At 43.0% G+C, this 18,200-nt stretch overlaps 1 protein-coding gene across 1 annotated transcript in view; it reads left to right on the forward strand.

Annotated features, from left to right (window-relative positions):
• PHF12 (PHD finger protein 12) overlaps positions 1–18,200 on the forward strand; it is a 37,773-nt gene that overhangs the window by 15,868 nt on the left and 3,705 nt on the right. The window contains exons 3-11 of the mRNA XM_016139029.2: positions 3,727–3,799; positions 6,392–6,785; positions 8,086–8,206; positions 9,390–9,522; positions 11,391–11,555; positions 14,176–14,334; positions 14,940–15,735; positions 16,984–17,109; positions 17,789–17,932. Coding sequence (XP_015994515.1) covers positions 3,727–3,799; positions 6,392–6,785; positions 8,086–8,206; positions 9,390–9,522; positions 11,391–11,555; positions 14,176–14,334; positions 14,940–15,735; positions 16,984–17,109; positions 17,789–17,932 — 2,111 coding nt within the window. The remainder of the gene's footprint in view (positions 1–3,726; positions 3,800–6,391; positions 6,786–8,085; positions 8,207–9,389; positions 9,523–11,390; positions 11,556–14,175; positions 14,335–14,939; positions 15,736–16,983; positions 17,110–17,788; positions 17,933–18,200) is intronic.

Raw genomic sequence — 18,200 nt, forward strand, 5'->3', positions numbered from 1 at the left:
CCCTGAAACTGTAAAATCTCCTTTCTCCCTGGAATCCTTTCCCTGTTGGCAGTATTTGATATGGAACAAAACTTGTCTGTTGGTAAAACAGCCTTTCCAAAAGCTAGTTCCATAGCTTGTTACCCAAGCAGAGTCTGTCTTTCCTGGAGGCATTACATGAATCTTTCTCCTTTTGAATTGAAAAACTGCCTTCTAAACAGCTAAAAAGGAATTGCTAGGAGCAAAGAGGAAACAGCTCCTGAGAAAGCTTTTTGATGGGTGATTCCTGTATTCCAGCTCTGCCTATGATGACCGTTTTCTGGGAACTTAGACCTTCCTGCCCTTTCCATCCCATCTTAGATATTACCGCCTTCTCTCAAGATACCATATTTTCACACTTATTTCAAGATGCGTGTTCTGTCTTTAAGAAAGTGGCAAAATCCCAACAAGGCCTTACTTTTAAAATGCTCTGAGTTCATCCTGGAGACACACTTACACTTCCCCCCACACTACTCTCTAAACACACAGCCCTCATCCTATACTTTGGGGCAGATCTAAGGAGCCCGTGGCCATAATCTAGAATTCTGAAAATCTCATGTTCTTAAACTTAGTATCTCTAAAAGTGATCTTTTAGAAACCAACCAGGAGCTACTTTTGAGAGCCTCCTAATATAAATTTTAAGCATTTTATCCTAGTGTTAAAGAGAAACAAGAAATCAAATTGTTTAAAGGAAATTTAAATGAATAGGGTGGGGTAGTTCTGTATGAAGTTCAGGTTTGCAAGTATGGACTTTGGTGTCTTATTGTTTTGTGACTTAGAAAACATGAATAATTTTATGTGTGAATTAGCCACCAAACAAATGCCTGCCCAGTTGTATTGCTTTGCCTCATGACTTTGGAAGGGTTTATATTCACTTCCTAGAAGCCCATTCTTTTAGTGTTCCCCAGTTCTTTAACGCTTTATTGAGTACCTGCTGTGTGCCAGGCATTGTATACTGTGGAGGTACAAAGATAAATGAGGCATGGAGAAGGGGATTTGGGTGCCTAAGTTTCAGTTGAGTACAGTGTAGCACAGAAGTGCTATAGGAATCAGGCTGTCAGAGAAGTCTTTCTGGACATAACACCCAACTTGAGACCTAAAAGATAAGGAACCCACCAAGTGAAGAAGTGTGGAAAGGCTCAGTTTTTGTGGTTGTGGGTAGTGACTCTAGAGGAAGCAGAGATAGAGTTGAAAAACAGTGTGGACTGTGTAGGGAACCACCAGACCAATGGAGCTGGAAAAAGAGGCAGAGTTCTGGCCATACAGGTCATCTTCCTACAGTACTAAAGAGCTTGAACATTATACTGTAATAGATGGGGTGATATTGAAGCATGTTTTAATTAGGAGGATGATCTATACAGAATTGTGTTTTAAATAAATCCCTTTGCCAACAGGATTGGAAATAGATTGAGGAAAGTATGAAGAGTGGCTAGGAGGCCATTCACATCTTGATAAAAGATCTAAGCCTAAACCACCTTGCCTCGCCCTTCTCTGCTTTACATGTTTGGTTTAGGGTATCTTGGTACAAAGCCAGTGGGCAGATAAAAAGAAATGATGAAAAACAATCATAACTGACAGCCTTTTCAGGGTTAATTTTAATATGACAGCTGCTGAAACACAGCAGAGTCTCTAGGCCTTTGCAAATAACATGCATTCATTTCATTAATATGGTTGTGGCCCTTGCAGAATTGTATTGGAGAAAACAAGGGTAGACTTTGCAGATGACATTCACCTATGGTCCTCCAGGGCTTGAAGACCTCTCTCCACAGGCCAGTGTGTGCCTCCAGTTTTCTGCTTCTTGATAAGAATCCTCCTGAGATTCCACCAAGGCAATGGGAAAGAAAAGGAAGCAATGACTTGTGAGGGGTTGGTCTGTTATCCTGATGTGCATGCTCAGGGCTCCTGGGAAGCATGGCAAAGTAGGAGCTAGGAAAATTTGCCAACCAAGTGCTGTTTTAGAAATGGCAAACCAGTGTAGTTTTAAGCCTGAGACTTAATGGAGAGTCTCTGTATATTCAGCCCTCAAGTATTTTTTTAGTATTTTTTCAAAATTTGAAGAAAAATTTCCTCTTTACTATTCTAAGTAGGTGACTCCAGGAACCACATGTGGAAATTTCTTAAGCATAAATGTAACTTTATGCTGTATAACACTGGTTTTCAAACTTTGGTGTTGAACAGAATCACCTGGAAAGTTTGTTAAATACAGTTGCTGAGCCCTACCCCCCAAACATTTTTGATTCAGTAGCCCTGGAATTGAAGTCTCAGAATTTACACTTCTAGTAAGTTTCCAGATGTTGCTGCTGGTCTTGCCTACACTTTGAGAACAACTGCTATATAGACATTAAAAATGTGACCCTCCCAAGGATTTAATAGAGTCTCATATGGCTCTTGGTATAACTTTAATGGAAATCAGTGATCTGGAGAATCATTGATTTTTTTAAAAAGAGGTCGTGCACACAGTAGTCACCCAGTAAGTCAATACTGAATCAAAATTAGAGTAAGGCCAGGCCTACACAGCTCTGATTTGATTCAGTATTGACTTACTGAGTGACTACTGTGTGCACAACCTCTTTTTTATAAAGATACAAAGAAGAAAGAGTTCATCCTTGTATTGATCCCTCTAATAAAAGAAATAATTGTCATAAAAGGGAAAGCATGAGAAGTGCAGTTATCTATTGTTGAGTAACAAACTACCCCAAAATTTCATAGCTTAAAACAGACACTAATTATTATCTCTCACAAGTCTGAGAGTGGACTGGGCTCAGCTTGGTGATTTTTATGTTGAACATCATGTTGTTGTATGAGACTGCAGTCATTTGGAAGCTTGACTGAGCTGGTCTGGTCCAAAATGGTTCAGTCACATAGCACTAGTGGTGCTGGCTTTTGGCTTAAGGTTCAGCAGAAGCTGTTAATTGAAGTGTCTTAAGTCTCCTCTGTGTGGCCTCTCATAGCATGACAGCAGGGCTCTGAGATGGAACATTCCAAGCATATAAAAATGGAATCTGCAGTCTCCTAAGACCCAGCCATGGAAGTTACAACATTGTCACCCCTCAGCTACATTCTGTTGGTCAAAACCAGTCATAAGACAAGCCCAAGTCAACAGAAAAAAAAATGGATTACCTCTGAATGGAAGGAGCAGCAAAGAATTTGCAGTCATCTTTTAAACTACCGTAGTCTGATTGAGGCAGGCCTTACAGGATGAATAGGAATTTGACAGGCATGACTTTCTAGGAGAAGAATGTTCTAAAAGAAGAAATAGCAAGCCTTCAGTTTCACTAGGGGGAAGGGCACCTGACAGAGGCCGTGTTATAGAAAGCCTTGAATAGCAGATGAAGGAACTTGGATTTACACCAACAGACTGAACAAGTGTAGAGGTCCTATCAGTGCTTTTATTAGCATGGTGCAGAGTTTGGGAATGTCTCTCAGGGCTCTAAACTAGTTCTTTATATCTTTCCTTGTAAGCTCAGTGTTAACAGCTCTGGATTTGGCTTCTGTTTCTAAGATGTGGGAAGGGATGCTCACACTTTTAAGTTATTGTATATGATGCCAAGTAAGCACTTTTAATGATGAGAGAGCCCTAACAATACTTCAGGACTAGCCATAGTAGGAATTGAGGGACATGCAGCTTTGTGTCAGACCTAGCTAGGCTTTTTCCTACTGCTTCAAAAGGTTAGTTAACTTAGTAATGCCCTTGTCTTTTCTCCACAGTAACCCTCCACTGAGTGAAGAGATGTTGCCTCCTGGGGAGTGGATGTGTCACCGGTGCACTGTTCGCCGAAAGGTAATTTTCTGAAAGCTTTACTCAGAATGCTGAGTATAGAGCACTGAAATTCTGGAGCTAAGATGGCCTGGCCCTGAAGGTATTTTCATCCCTTCTTATCTCTTCCAGCCCTGGAATCACCCTCATTTTCCCCATGGTGACTGTTTGGAATCCAATAGGGCCAAAAATCCAAACATGGGCTGCGGAAATGGGCAGAAGAGATGTGTTAATTTACTGAGCCATGTTCATTCACTAGTGACAGGAGTAGTCTGATCTCCTTGTAGACCTCCTGATAAGTGGCCTGAATGTGGCAGCTATATCCATGGCTGAAAGTAACTGAAGAAAAAGAAGGTTGCTTCTCCAGCTTGATGGAAAAAGGATTTCCTTCACCCCAAGGCAAATATGTTGCTGGTATCCAAAGGCTTGGCCAGGTGTATGGGGGAAAAGACTTTGAACCCGCTTATATCCCAGGTTGTTTAATATCTCTAGCTCCCCTTCCCTTAGCTTTGATAATTTGATACTGGCTTTGAGAACATTGTTTTCTACTTTGAGAGTTTCTGTGGGATGCAAAAACTAAATTCTTCTTTATCAAAAAAGGAAGTAGGTGTTTTTCCACCCAGATTATGAGAGAACCAATCCTCAGATTATAGGCTGTAGATTACAGTTTTTCTGCGAATTGCAACCATCCCCCCACACTAATTATACATCAAGCAACTTTCCTTTGTTGTGACATCACTTCTGTTTTCCTGTTCCTGAACATGATGTCACAATGAATGATGACTTCCTTGGTTGCAGAAACAGGATGAGATGATTCATAGATTGTGGTTTATGTGTGTAATAGTTTTCAGCCTTTAACAAGAAGGTAAATAGTTAGGCAGACATTATTTTTCAATGTGTGTACAAGGGTTTCTATTTAAAAGCAAGCCGAGGCCAAGCCAACCACCTAATCACAACTGTAATTTAATTTCTCCTAAAGTCCACAAAACAAGCTGTCCTCCAGCCTGTTCACATTCCAAGATCTCTTTCTCTGTATCAGATTAGAACAGGACCAGTTAGAGGCACCTGTCAGCCAGGAAGCCTTTCAGAAACTTGTCACTCAAAAGAATGGATGTGAAAGGATTAGAAATGGCTGAGGGAAAGCCAGGAAAAGAGGGTGGAGAAGAGAAACATTATTTTAGTTCCTATCATATGCCAGGTATTTTACATATGTTATTTCATTTAATCTTTATAACCATCTATGGGTGCTGGTAGTTGAATCTCCATTTTAGAAAGGAAGAAGCTGAGGCTCATAAATGCAGAATAACTTTCCCAAGGACTTGAAGGAATTGACAGAGCCAAGATATGAATGAAATTCTGTCTCACTCTAAAACTTTATTACATCTTCACCAATTTTCTAGATGCAGAGCTACTTGCTGGGGGTTATAGTATGCCTTTTTGTAACACACTGCTTTTTCTGAAGTGCCACTCTAACATGCTGTCAGATTTACCTACCAGACAGAGCCAAATCTGCCTCTTCCATACCACCACCACCACCGCCGCCGCCTCCAACTCCACCACCTCCTCTTCTCCGCTTTGGCCTCCTATAGTTACACTGAAGTGGATTGAAATGATACATCCTCTGAGCCTCATCAACTTCTGATGTTCAGGTCCTATTCTTAGTAGAGGCTACATCTTCTCCCAACTCAGAGCCATGCCTTTCATATATGTGACCCTCTTTATCTTCACCATATCCCTGAGAGAAGAAAAGTTTTACTAGTCCTAGTTTACAAATAAGAGAAATCCCTGTCCACTAGCCTGAGTTACACAAGGTCATAGGGAATCAGTGGCAGAACTAGGACAAGATCACAGGTCTCCTGACTAGAGACCAGTGTTAAACTTTCATTTGACCATTCTATTTGGAGTCCTAGAGGAAAATGTATTGCCAGTCATCCAGTCCTACTGAGTACACTTAATCTTTTTTAATTTTCCCACCATCCTATTCAAAGAAGTGTCACTTTCGGAGTTCTAGTTAAACCTGAAACATTTAAAGTCACTACTCTTGGACACCATGATTGCTGAGTTGCTATCCTCCACTACCTTTCACCTTGTAGTGTGGTAACCTTCCAGGCCTGCACCCAATCTCCCTGGACGGAGAGCTCTGCTCACCTATTTTACTTATTACCTTTGCTTTTGCAGACTGTATTTTGAGCAAAATTCTTAAAACCATTCAGAAGGTCAGGATGCTCCAAGGCAAACTACAGTAATCTTGGTTCTCACTATATTATTCTCACTGTTCTCAGTTTCACTAAGTTCATTCTTACTAATTGTGTTAATTTTTTATCCCTTTACCCTTCTTCTGTATATCATATAATGAGAGGAAATGATGTGTGATTTGTATAATTGTTTCTAACTTTCCATGCTTTTTGGTGAGTCCTTGCTGCAATAGTTTTGCCAGTTTAGTTCAGGTGTAGTTTTGTCAACTTTAACAGATCTCTGTTCCAAGTCTCTTGGTGGATGAGTCTGTGATATGTTAGAGACTTTCATAATTTTGGTTAGTCGTCTAGCAGGACTTTGTAGCATCCATCTCTATTTTGTGGTACTTTATGTGACGGGCCCACCTGTTCATTTGCACAGAAGCGAGAGCAGAAAAAGGAGCTGGGCCATGTCAATGGACTGGTAGACAAATCCGGCAAACGGACTACATCCCCCAGCAGTGACACTGACTTGTTGGACAGATCAGCTAGCAAAACTGAACTCAAGGCCATTGCCCATGCCCGGATCCTGGAGAGGAGAGCCAGCCGGCCTGGCACGCCCACATCCAACGCCAGCACAGAGACCCCCACCTCTGAGCAGAATGACATCGATGAAGACATCATTGACGTGGACGAGGAGCCAGTGGCGGCAGAGCCAGACTATGTGCAGCCCCAGCTAAGGCGGCCCTTTGAGCTGCTGATTGCTGCCGCCATGGAGCGGAATCCTACCCAATTTCAGTTGCCCAATGAACTGACTTGTACCACTGCACTACCAGGTTAGCCAAACCATCTTACCCCCTCCCCCACCCTGGCCTCCCCAAAGGATTATTGTCCAGCCAAAGGATATTGCTGCCTATGTGGTCACTGTCCGTGTAGCCACCGTCCCAGATTATTGTTCCTAGTCCTTCCTGGAGAGATCTTTGAAGGTTTTAGCTTTTATAGTACTTATTTAATTTTCTATTTTTCACCATTCCCAATATCCTCCCCCCTTTTTTTTTACAAAGTAGGTAATACATTCATGAGGTTCAAATATCAAAAAATATTACAAGTCTTATAATAAAAAATTTCCTTCCCACCCCTGTCTATTTGTCTAGTTTCCACCTTTTTACCCCTCACAGATAACCACTGTTTGATTCTCATGTATCTCCTTCTAGAATTTCTTTGTGCGTATATAAACAAATACAGATATATGCTCGTTATTTCCCCCTTCAATAGTGTACTTGATATACTGTTCTGCATCTTGCTTTTTTCACTTCACAATATGCTCTAGCGATCGTTCCATATTAGTATAGACATTCTTCCATTTTTCTTAATAGTTGCATAATGATCCATTATATAGATGTGCCATAATTTAATTTCCTGTTAATGGACATTTGGGTTGTTCGTAATCTTTTGTTTCTATAGATAGTGCTTCAACATAATTTTGTAAATGCATCATTGTACACATGTGAGTGTTTATCTTTAGGATAAATTTCTAATATTAAAATTGCTAGGTCAAAACCGTGTATTTATAGTTCTTATAGATATTACCAAATTACCATTCTTTTTTTTTTTTTTTTTTTAAATCAAGTCATGGCTTTTACTTGAAACCATGAAGCTTCCAGATCTTATTTTCTTCCAGAGAAAGTGAAATTGTCAGGCTCAAGAAACCTGCTGGTCTGTAGGATGCATACAGAATTAGCTTTTATGCTTTTTATTAAAATACAATGAACCTATAGTCTTTTTCTAAGCCACTCCCACAGAATACTCTTTTTGACCATTTGGCATTTAAATTTCTTAGGTTGCCAGTATCTACCTTAGGCTTCTGACCACTTTATGTTTGCAAAACATTTACATGTGTTTCTCCATAGAACAAGTAACTTCTGATCATGATTCTAACTTATATCTTAGTCTCCCTTCTAATTCTTTTTCTCACTTGAAATCATCCCCGTTGGCTTCAGAAAGAGATCCATATCTAGGCCATAGCACATGCTTGTACCGAGATCTTTTCCATTCACTTAATATTGTTTCCATGTCCCAGACTAGGAACTCTGCACCCAGAGAAGGTTTACTACCATCAATCAATTTCTCTTCTAGGTTCTAGCAAAAGGAGAAGAAAGGAGGAAACCACAGGGAAAAACGTTAAGAAGACACAGCATGAGTTAGATCACAATGGTCTCGTTCCCTTACCAGTCAAAGTCTGCTTCACATGTAATAGGTACTTATGTATTAAGGGGCTCTTCCTCATATTCAGCAGATGATATTTTTTTCTCTCTTTTGTCACTTCTTCCAAACTATATATGTTAAATGTGGATAACCCCTATTCTGGTGGTATGAGAGCAGAGATTGAGTGACTAATTGACTAGAACCTTGATTGTCTTAATGATCCCTGAAGAATCATGGTACTGAAGTACTGTAAACTATGTGCAGAGGCTAGAATGAGAGGAGTTGTATATAAACTGAAGCATGAAATATTTAGACTAAGTAGCAGGAAGAACTCTGGCCAGCAGAGACATACATAAGTCCCTTGAAACAGCAAGTAATTTTTAAATTAAAGTAGTACAGTTATCTGTGGTAGCTAGTATGCATCAGACTGGATGACTTCCAAAAGTCTCTAGTTTGCCCCAGTTATAGTGTCTCTGGAACATTGGTTTCCTTCAAATAGGAGCCTCCTCAGTGACAGAAACCAAATGCTTCAATTACTGAAGATGGACTTGTTGCTTGGATGTGTTAGAAGGGGAAAAGTTATGAAAAAGAAATGTTCTGCAGCAAAAGCTATAGGGAACCTAGAGAGTAGAGCAAGAGAACTCTGAGTCAGGCCCAAACTGTGGCTCCAGTGCATCTTGAAGACTCAAGGAATATATCATAGTTACAAAAAGTAATTCTCATTTGGTTAAGCTCCCTCCCTTAAACTATGCTTACGTGAGTACATTACAAAATCATTTTCCTAGTGCAACTTTCTTTAGTTGTCAGGTTTTCTGAATGCTTCATACTGAAGAAAAGTTTCTTGCTGTAGTAGAATACTAGAAAGGTTGCTAGCGATTTTTCTTAAATGAGATAGTTGCTTTCTTTTAAGGAGTAGAAAGATCAGTAGAATTGGCTATCTTTTTCCAGTGGGAACTGAGCATTGATCATTGATACTCTAACAGCCACTTTAACTATACTCCCAAGTAAACAGTCCCTTCCCTACAAGACACAGTCCTCTTAGAAGACAGACTAATGGAGAGCCTGGTGGTAGCCCCGACTTAATCTGTCTTCCTAATCATGAATGTAACTGAATCACTGGAGGAAGATGTGGTAAAAGGTCGTTAGGATTAAGGGGGAGAGGCTGTTCCACAGTGCAGAGTTGGTTTGAAGTCTCCCATCTTGGCACAGTAATGGCTTACATCTCTTTTTTGCAGGAGTTGCCGTGTGGCCCCTCTCATCCAGTGTGACTATTGCCCCCTTCTGTTCCACATGGACTGCCTCGAGCCACCACTCACTGCCATGCCCCTGGGCAGATGGATGTGTCCAAATCATATCGAACATGTGGTGGTAAGCACAGCAGTGTCCCTTCAGTTCTCTACAGGGACAGCTAGGGTGTGGACTGATTCAGTAGAAAGCATAATAAGGTCAGCTTTGTACCAGAGTTCACTGTAATCTCTCAGATGTGGGTTTCTGCAGACCATCCTACTCAGTTATTATTTGACATGTCTCACCTGTGCATTTTGCCTTTTCTTACAATGCCTTGCTTTAGCTGTACAGGCAGACTTAACCCTCTAACACTTGGTTGTTTGTGAATAATTTCTTCCACAATGAATTAAGCAGTTGATGTTACAGCCCTAAATGGGGGTATATTAGATCCAACGTTATGGAAATAAATGCTCTCATGGTAGTTACTTCCATATTTTCCTGCCTTTTATTTTTAGAGAGGACAAAATAAGAAAATTCTAAAATAATTTATTATTGTATCTCAAGAATTAGCACTAGCAATTAACTGCCCAGTAACTTCAGAGAATTGACATGAATATAATGGTTCAGATAGTCAGCCATTTATTGAACATACAATCTGTCTTAGGCACCAAATAAGGCTGTTTGCCTTCTCTTACTTATTTATTTACAACCACCTTGTCATGACACATAATAGGTATTGAATAATAACTTATTTAATGAATGGTGTGAGGGTATTGTCTCCCAGGAGTCTTTGGTACATTTTTCAAACTGTTTCCTGAGGCTAGAAACAACTATAGTTTGCTGTCTTCAAAGGAGGTTTAGGATTTTTCCTTACAGGCACTTAGAATAGTCGCTCACAAGATTGAAAGGGAGAGGGCTTCAGGGGGAGCAGCTCCCTCATAAGAGTAGCCTTTCCAAATTAAAAAGGTTATTGCTTAAAACATCGTCTATCAAATGGTGATAACCATGAAATGACTCTTGGCCCTTAGCATGACAGTGTGCTCCCCACCTCGTACCGAGAGAACCTCAGTTATAGAGTTGTACACATGGAAAAAAAGAGTTGCTTTGCCCTCCTGATTTGACTAATGCTGCTCAGAAAAGTTTATCTAGGAGGAACCTTTTCTCTGAGGCTCAATGTGAGTATCTCATTTTGCCTTCTGCTAAACTAGAAAAAACCATGAGCAGTCTGCCCAAATATGAATCTTAAAGAGCACTTTTCCAGCAAATGAGAAATTATTAATTGGGTAATATTTTATTAGCTACTCATGGGGTTTTCCTCATTCACTAATTAGGCAGCTGTCACACAGATGTTTTCTTTTGAATTAAAGTGGGGACCAGATATAGAAGAGAAAATATGGCATCATTTCTTTATGCTGCTGTGCAAACTTTTCTTTCCTCCATTTGGCCTCCGAAAGCAGTCCAAGGTTTTCTTCCTCTTACAGAACAAGACTGTGATACCTAGATGGATTTGCTAATGTTCTCTAGTACCATAGAGGAAAAATGGGGCAGGACACACAGGATTCTTATGCTGATTCCAGCTGCCAGGCAGACTCCTATATAGGAAACAGTCCTACTTCCTATGGGAGAGTCTCTTGCTAGGAATGGAGTCTGGATCTCTTTAGGACCAAGGCCTACATCTCTTCGGAAATCTGTGCTGTTAGGGTACTCTGACAAAGAGTGGTCTGAGCTGGACAGGAGACTGTCAGAGGCTGAATTTGGAAGAGTACTTTTTGACTAATTCCCTATTTCCTGTTCCCTTCAAGCCTCTCTAGGAAGTAGGAACATAACAGGTTTCCCTTGCTGGACTGGGCAAGGGCTGGGAGAGAAAATCTCATATATATTCCCAGCCCTCTGACAGGAGTGTTGACATACCAACTCCTGACAGAAGGAACCCATTTGATCCATTTAACCATTTGGTAGGGGGATGCCTTTTGAGGTTCACCACAGGAGTGTATCCGCTTTGTCTCTAGCTGAACCAGAAGAATATGACACTGAGTAATCGGTGCCAGGTGTTTGACCGCTTCCAGGACACCATTTCACAGCATGTTGTCAAAGTGGACTTCTTGAACCGAATCCACAAGAAGCACCCTCCTAACCGCCGTGTGCTCCAGTCGGTCAAAAGAAGAAGCTTGAAGGTGAGTCACAACCTAGTGCAGATAGGATGGTCTTCTCTGATTGCCTTCATGGAATAGACAGGGTCCTGGGTGTCTCAGCAAGTAATGAATATGAATGGCTATGTTTTAATACTTAGAGGTAGGTGGTAAGGATTATGAAGGCCAAACCCTAAAGCAAGGCTTCAAACTTCAGGTCTCTAGTTTTCCTGAGGATAAATGCCCTTTAGACCCTCATACCAAATTTAGATGTGCTCTGCTGTTACTGCCCCCCTCACCTGGCACTCATGCCATCTGTTCCTGTTAGATGGCCCTTTTCCCAGAACTGTCTGGTGAGGGGAAGCTGGTGGTAATTAAGCAAAGGGCAATGTGGAAAGTAAGAAACTGTCCCAGCTGAGGAACTTAAGGGGAAAATGTCTAAAAAAGAGTTAAATCTGTTTTCCTTGGCTGCTGTTAATATATCATCAATACTCCAAATTGTAGTATTGCTATAGCAATACCCAGCATTTGTAATGTACTTGACAGTTGCTAGTGTGTCCACAAAGATTGACAGAAAAATTTTCCATATTGAAAATCATTTGGTGGTATGGAGGCTATTTCTCATAAACCATTCAGTCCCCTCATTTATTTAACTTATAACACCGTATACCCATATATAAACTGGATTTTTCTCTTTTGAAATAATCCCACAAACTATTTTATGTGCCAGCAGAAACCAGCAATTCTCAAATATGGCCACTTGGTGGCAACCACGCTTTAAAATCACACCACTCCCATCACTTCCAGTGGGTGTCAACACCAGCAAGATGTTAACTGTTGAAAATTGGATCACAGACTCTTAACTGTGTAAATATTTATACTTCAATGGAAACAACAATTTCCCAAAATTAAATTAAGGTGTTTTCAGTTGAGGTTAGGGTATATTAGAGGTGGTGTGCCTCATTCCTTAGTTAAACAGATCTAAAAGATATCTAGACTGTGCAATTCACCATGTAGATTTGGAAGAGAGCCTGTCTGTTGAAGTGAACAGGCCAGGAAGCCTTAATAAAATCCTGTCGTCTTATGATGCTTCCTCTCGTTTTTAAATGTTTTCCTGTTATTGAGAAAAATCCAAGGGCACGAGTTGCCTGAAAAGCATTTTGGACCATTCGAAAGTGAAATGAGGACTGTGGCATCGTAAGACAGTGGTAGAGAACTGCTGGAATGTTGACCTTTGTCTTTGAGGTATAGCAGTGCAGGCAAAATGAGCTAAGAACTTTACATGTTTCTTGGGGATTCCTCTTCCCCTTACCCCTTCACTCTTCCCTAGGGGGCAACACTCCATTTCTCCCCTCCCAGTTTTCATGGTACTAGATAAGCTCATGGTACCAGCCACCACCGTTAATGGTAATGACTCTTAATTCCATATTCCTTGCCTTTCTCCTCATATCCAGATGCATATCTGCCTGCCCATCCCACAAACACCTCAGTCTCAACCTGCCCGAGACCAAAAAGTCTTCTGCCTCCAAATCTGCTCTTCCTCTCGTATTTCCTGTTTCAGCGAATGATAGCGATCTCCACCCAATCCCTCAAGCCAAAATTTGGGGAACCATTTTCAGCTCTTCTTCTCTTATCCTCCCTAAGGATTTGGTCACCAAATCTGTTGGTTCTCCAAATATTTTTCAAACCTGCTTTCATAACTCTGCCTTATGTGCTGCTCTCCTACCCTGTTTTCCCTTGGTCTCCCTGGAAGATTCTTCTCAACTTCTAAGTCTTAGCTCAAATACTGGCTCCCTGTAAAATCTCTCCTAATCCCAAGCTCCTGTCCCCTAGCTAGAAAGAAGCACTCTTCTCTGTGGTGTTTTTATAGCTCCTCAGACATGCCTTTATTCTAGGATCCATTACATTGTATTGTAAGTTTCTGTGTTTATCTTCCCTACTAGACTGTGAGCTCCTTGTGGGCAGAGGTTAAATTTTTTCATCTTAAGGATCTCTAGGACTTGGCACAGTGCCCAGACTCAAGAGGTGGTCAATAAATGTTGGTCGAATGTATGAATGATTCTTTGCTTGTGTGGCTCTTTCATTTTTACATGGTATGTTTCAGAGTGTGTCTTCTGTCTTTGTGCAACAAAGAGGTCTTCAGTTGTTTCATGAGTCATGAATGAATGGTTGAAGAAAACTGACATCGAGTGAGTGCTTATCATGAGTCAGGCCTCCGCTGAGCATTTCTGTCATGAATGTGACCTCATTTAACTTTTTGTCTCTCAGATATTGTCTCATTCACCTCCCAAGCTTGACCCTAACTAATAAGAACCTAGGATACTACTCTAAAGCCCTGTTTGGTGTCAGCCTTCCATTTTCAGGCCAAAGCAAAAGGCAGTATGCAATGGTTTCTGGATTCTTCAGGCCTTAGAACTTAATGAAGAAAAGTGGGGTGTGTGCCTGCTGTTTCCAGTTCTGTGCCTTCTTAGGCTACTGTGTATATGTGTCAGAGTCAAAGAGATGGCACAGAGGAGTTGAAGCCTACTGAGTCTTCTTGTCCCCAGAATGAATGATGGTCCTTTGGGCATCAGCACCACGGACAGAAGTCTGTGGCCAGAGTAGAATCGACTGGAAATGTTGGCACTATCTGCCTCTCCTTCCTCCTTCTGTCTATCCTAAACAGGTTCCTGATGCTATAAAATCTCAGTACCAGTTTCCACCCCCACTCATTGCACCCGCGGCCATTCGGGATGGGGAGCTGATCTGCAATGGGATCCCTGAGGAATCACAGATGCACCTTTTGAACTCTGAGCACTTAGCCACCCAAGCAGAGCAGCAAGAGGTGAGTGAAGACAGGGCTGGGATTCCAAGTCTAATCTTCCATCATCTCACTGCAGCTATTGGAAGTAACCTCAGTGTCATTCCCGTTCTGCCTTCTACAACCCCACCTGCCCCCACCTTCACCCTCCGAGAGTTGAATATTTCAGGGAGAACCTCTGGTTCAGATCCTAAGGCAAATAAGAGAACTACAGAGTCAACTAGTCTGCCTCCTCTCCATCAGTCCCCCGGTGCACTGTGAGACAGGCAAGACGTCTTGTAGAAACTCCTTGGTAGACCCATGGAAAGACTAAGTGATAGCGCTGGACACACAGCAGGAGCTTAGGGTACTTGCTGAATATTGGTCACAAGGTTGGCCTTAGGGACAGAATCAGAATGAGAATCCTAAGCTCTGCTAACCAGGTTATTGTCTGCTGAGTGTACCAACAAGTCTTGCTTGGGAATGGAAGTAGAATCCTATCAGGAGTCAAGCGCACCCTTTTTGGGCATTCATGATAGGACCTTGGAAAGTGTTTATCATCTCTGCTGTAGCCCTGGCTGCTGTGGCAGGAAGGACCAGCGCCTCCCAGGCCTCTTACCCTCCTCTCCTCTCCTCTCCTTCCGTTGCAGTGGCTCTGTAGTGTTGTTGCGCTCCAGTGCAGCATATTGAAACATTTATCTGCTAAGCAGATGCCTTCGCATTGGGACTCTGAACAGACAGAGAAGGCTGATATTAAGCCTGTTATTGTGACTGACAGCTCAATCACCACCTCCCTGCAAACAGCTGACAAGGCACCTACACCTTCCCACTATCCCTTGTCCTGCCCCTCAGGGATTAGCACCCAGAATTCCCTGAGCTGCTCTCCACCCCACCAACCCCCAGCCCTAGAGGACATCAGCTGCAGTTCTTGTGCGGAAAAATCCAAGAAAGCCCCCTGTGGGACTGCCAACGGGCCAGTGAACACAGAGGTGAAAGTCAATGGCCCACACCTCTACAGCAGCCCCACTGATTCCACGGACCCCCGGCGACTTCCAGGCGCCAACACCCCCCTACCAGGCCTCTCACACCGGCAAGGCTGGCCCCGGCCCCTCACGCCACCAGCAGCTGGGGGGCTTCAGAACCACACCGTCGGCATCATTGTGAAGACAGAGAATGCCACTGGCCCCAGCTCTTGCCCCCAGAGGAATTTGGTTCCTGTCCCAAGCCTGCCCCCTTCCATTCCCAGCTCTTGTGCCAGCATCGAGAACACCAGCACTTTGCAAAGAAAGACTGTCCAATCACAGATAGGACCTCCGTTGACAGATTCAAGGCCACTGGGCTCACCCCCAAATGCCACCCGGGTGCTCACTCCCCCCCAAGCAGCAGGAGACGGTATCTTGGCCACAGGAGCCAACCAACGATTCTGCTCACCAGCGCCATCATCAGGTAAGTGCTGCCCAGCCCAAGGGTGATTCAAAGTAATTCTGTATTCTTCCTGGTGAAAAAGACTTAAGCTTCAAAAAAAATTAAAATAAAACAAAACCACATATCTGATTTTCAGAGGACTTTGATCCTCTGTATTATTTGTCTTCTCCCCATTTCTGTGATAGAAGAAAAAGCACATGTTAACTGGTCCCCATTTTATAGGTATGGCTGCTTAGGCTCTGAAAGCTTACATAATTTCATTAAGGTGATCTACCAAGTCAGTGGCAGGATTGACTACAGCTTGGGTCTCCTGACTCTAGCCTCCACATCTTCTAGGCCTAGTCTTCTACCTGTTTCATCACCCTAGAGAAGGCAGCATGTACTCCAGAACCACTGGTCAGCCTGAGGTTCTGGGTGATGGCTTCACTGTTTTCATGAGCCACACCAGAGCGTAGATCCACACCTGATTCAGATTCACAGAGCCAAGGCGTTTCCATGTCTGTGAAAGAAGGGTAGAAAGCAGCACTGTCTCCATAGTAGCTGCAGAGTCAGATGCCCAGAGAGGTGATTCTGGTCCAAAAGCTTGCCCTTGGGCCACATTCCTACAGGCAATCCCTTATGTCCATACTTGGCCTAGTGTGGACCTGTTCTCTCAGCTATCTCCAGTCAGCACTCAGGACCTTGTGGTTGCTGACTCTAGCATCTGAACTAGGTCAGATGCTAGAATCCCCTGTAGTCTCCTGTGTGAACTGAAGCTCACCTCACTAGTGAATTGGGAGTCTTGGTAACCAAGTGACTGTGACTTCTCTGCCTGAGGGGACCCTGGTCTTAAGATGGTTCCTCTTCTCAAGCTTTTTTCCTGACTTTGTTTCTTTTTTAATACCAACCTGGATAGATTTTGCACCCTGTGAGTCAGACTTCAGTGGGCAGGAATTATAGGGGCAGTTATCACTTATGTGAATGAGTAGAGGCAGCAAGGAAGTAGTCACGGCCCAAAGAATGAAGCTACCTTACCTCGTTCCCCAGAGCAGTGAATGTCACTGGTTCTCAGTGCTCTGGAGACTCCTGCGTGCCCGGGTGCATTGTCGTTCCATCTCCCCTTCCTCACCACACGTTTTTAGCTCTAGGAGTTCCAGAGCCTATGGGGTGAGAATCAAGAAGGGAACATCACCTTGGGTCCGAAATCCAGACCTGTCTCAGCAGTGGGGGATTGGACCGGTGGGTTTCCCTCAGGCGACGTAAGTAACAGTCTTCCTGCTCCGTCCCCAGATGGCAAGGTCAGCCCCGGCACGTTATCCATAGGAAGCGCTTTAACCGTACCCTCTTTCCCAGCCAACTCTACTGCCATGGTGGACCTCACCAACTCACTTCGAGCATTTATGGATGTCAATGGAGGTGAGTGAGCGAGCTGCTGCTCTACCACCAGCTGCTGTGGTGAAAATGCTGTCCCTATGCAGCATTCAGCTCATTTTTAAAAGGGACAGAAGGGATTCCTGATCTCAGGGCTGGGGAGATGGGTAGGGGAGTGGGGTAGGAAAAAAAAGTCCTTTTGCCTTTGTCTGCCTTATGAATGTACACAAACAAAGATGGAGGGAGAGTAGGTCCAAGATAACCAATGAGAAGAAAATCACTTTAGACAGATCACCTGGACTTTCAGAACAAAACCAGGAGGAGTCTCCCTCCAAAGTCAAGGAGAACCAGGGCACATCTTGATCTCCGTGAACAGAGGGTGGGTAGAAATCCAAGCCCCAGTATTAGACATCCAGGCCCTCCCCCACACAGAGGCAAGTTTATCTTGCCCTAACTTCTAGGACCACTTTACTTACAATTCCAGCTTTCGAGCTCAACTGCAGGAGGCATGTGGAGAGGCTGCATTGGGGCACGTTTCTCACTGCAAATAGCTAATGAGATACCCGGCTCCAGATCCTTATACCACTTTGTACTTGGTGCTGTTTGAGAAAAAGCACTAGGCTGGATTTTAAAAATGCTGAACCATTTGCTCTATGACCTTCACCTACTTCCATATTCCATTACCTCCTCAGCTGCTTTTTAAATCTTTCTTTTTGGTTAATAGAAATCGAGATGAATATGCTGGATGAGAAGCTGATCAAGTTTCTGGCCTTGCAGAGAATACATCAGCTTTTCCCCTCCCGGGTCCAAACTTCACCGGGCAGTGCCGGGGCACATCCGCTGGCTTCTGGAGGGCACCACACAGAAGGTGCGCATGCACACCTGCCACCACACTACACCATCAGATCTCCCCTCTGTGTGAATGGCCATCTACCCTCCATGGAGAATCTCAGCTTTCAGTATCTCAGTCTTCCATGTGTGCTTTTAGTGGGCTTAATAAAGCACGATGGTTTCTTTCCTCAGAAAACAAAAACAAAATGGTATCCACAGCTTTCAGCTCAGACTCAGGGAAGTCTGCTGTAACTTTCTTTCATACACATCCACTTTAAGCCACAGAAACAGCTATGAGCGCTTTG

This window comes from Rousettus aegyptiacus, unplaced genomic scaffold (assembly GCF_014176215.1).
Source record: "Rousettus aegyptiacus isolate mRouAeg1 unplaced genomic scaffold, mRouAeg1.p scaffold_m13_p_6, whole genome shotgun sequence".
In the NCBI taxonomy this organism is placed as follows: domain Eukaryota; kingdom Metazoa; phylum Chordata; class Mammalia; order Chiroptera; family Pteropodidae; genus Rousettus; species Rousettus aegyptiacus.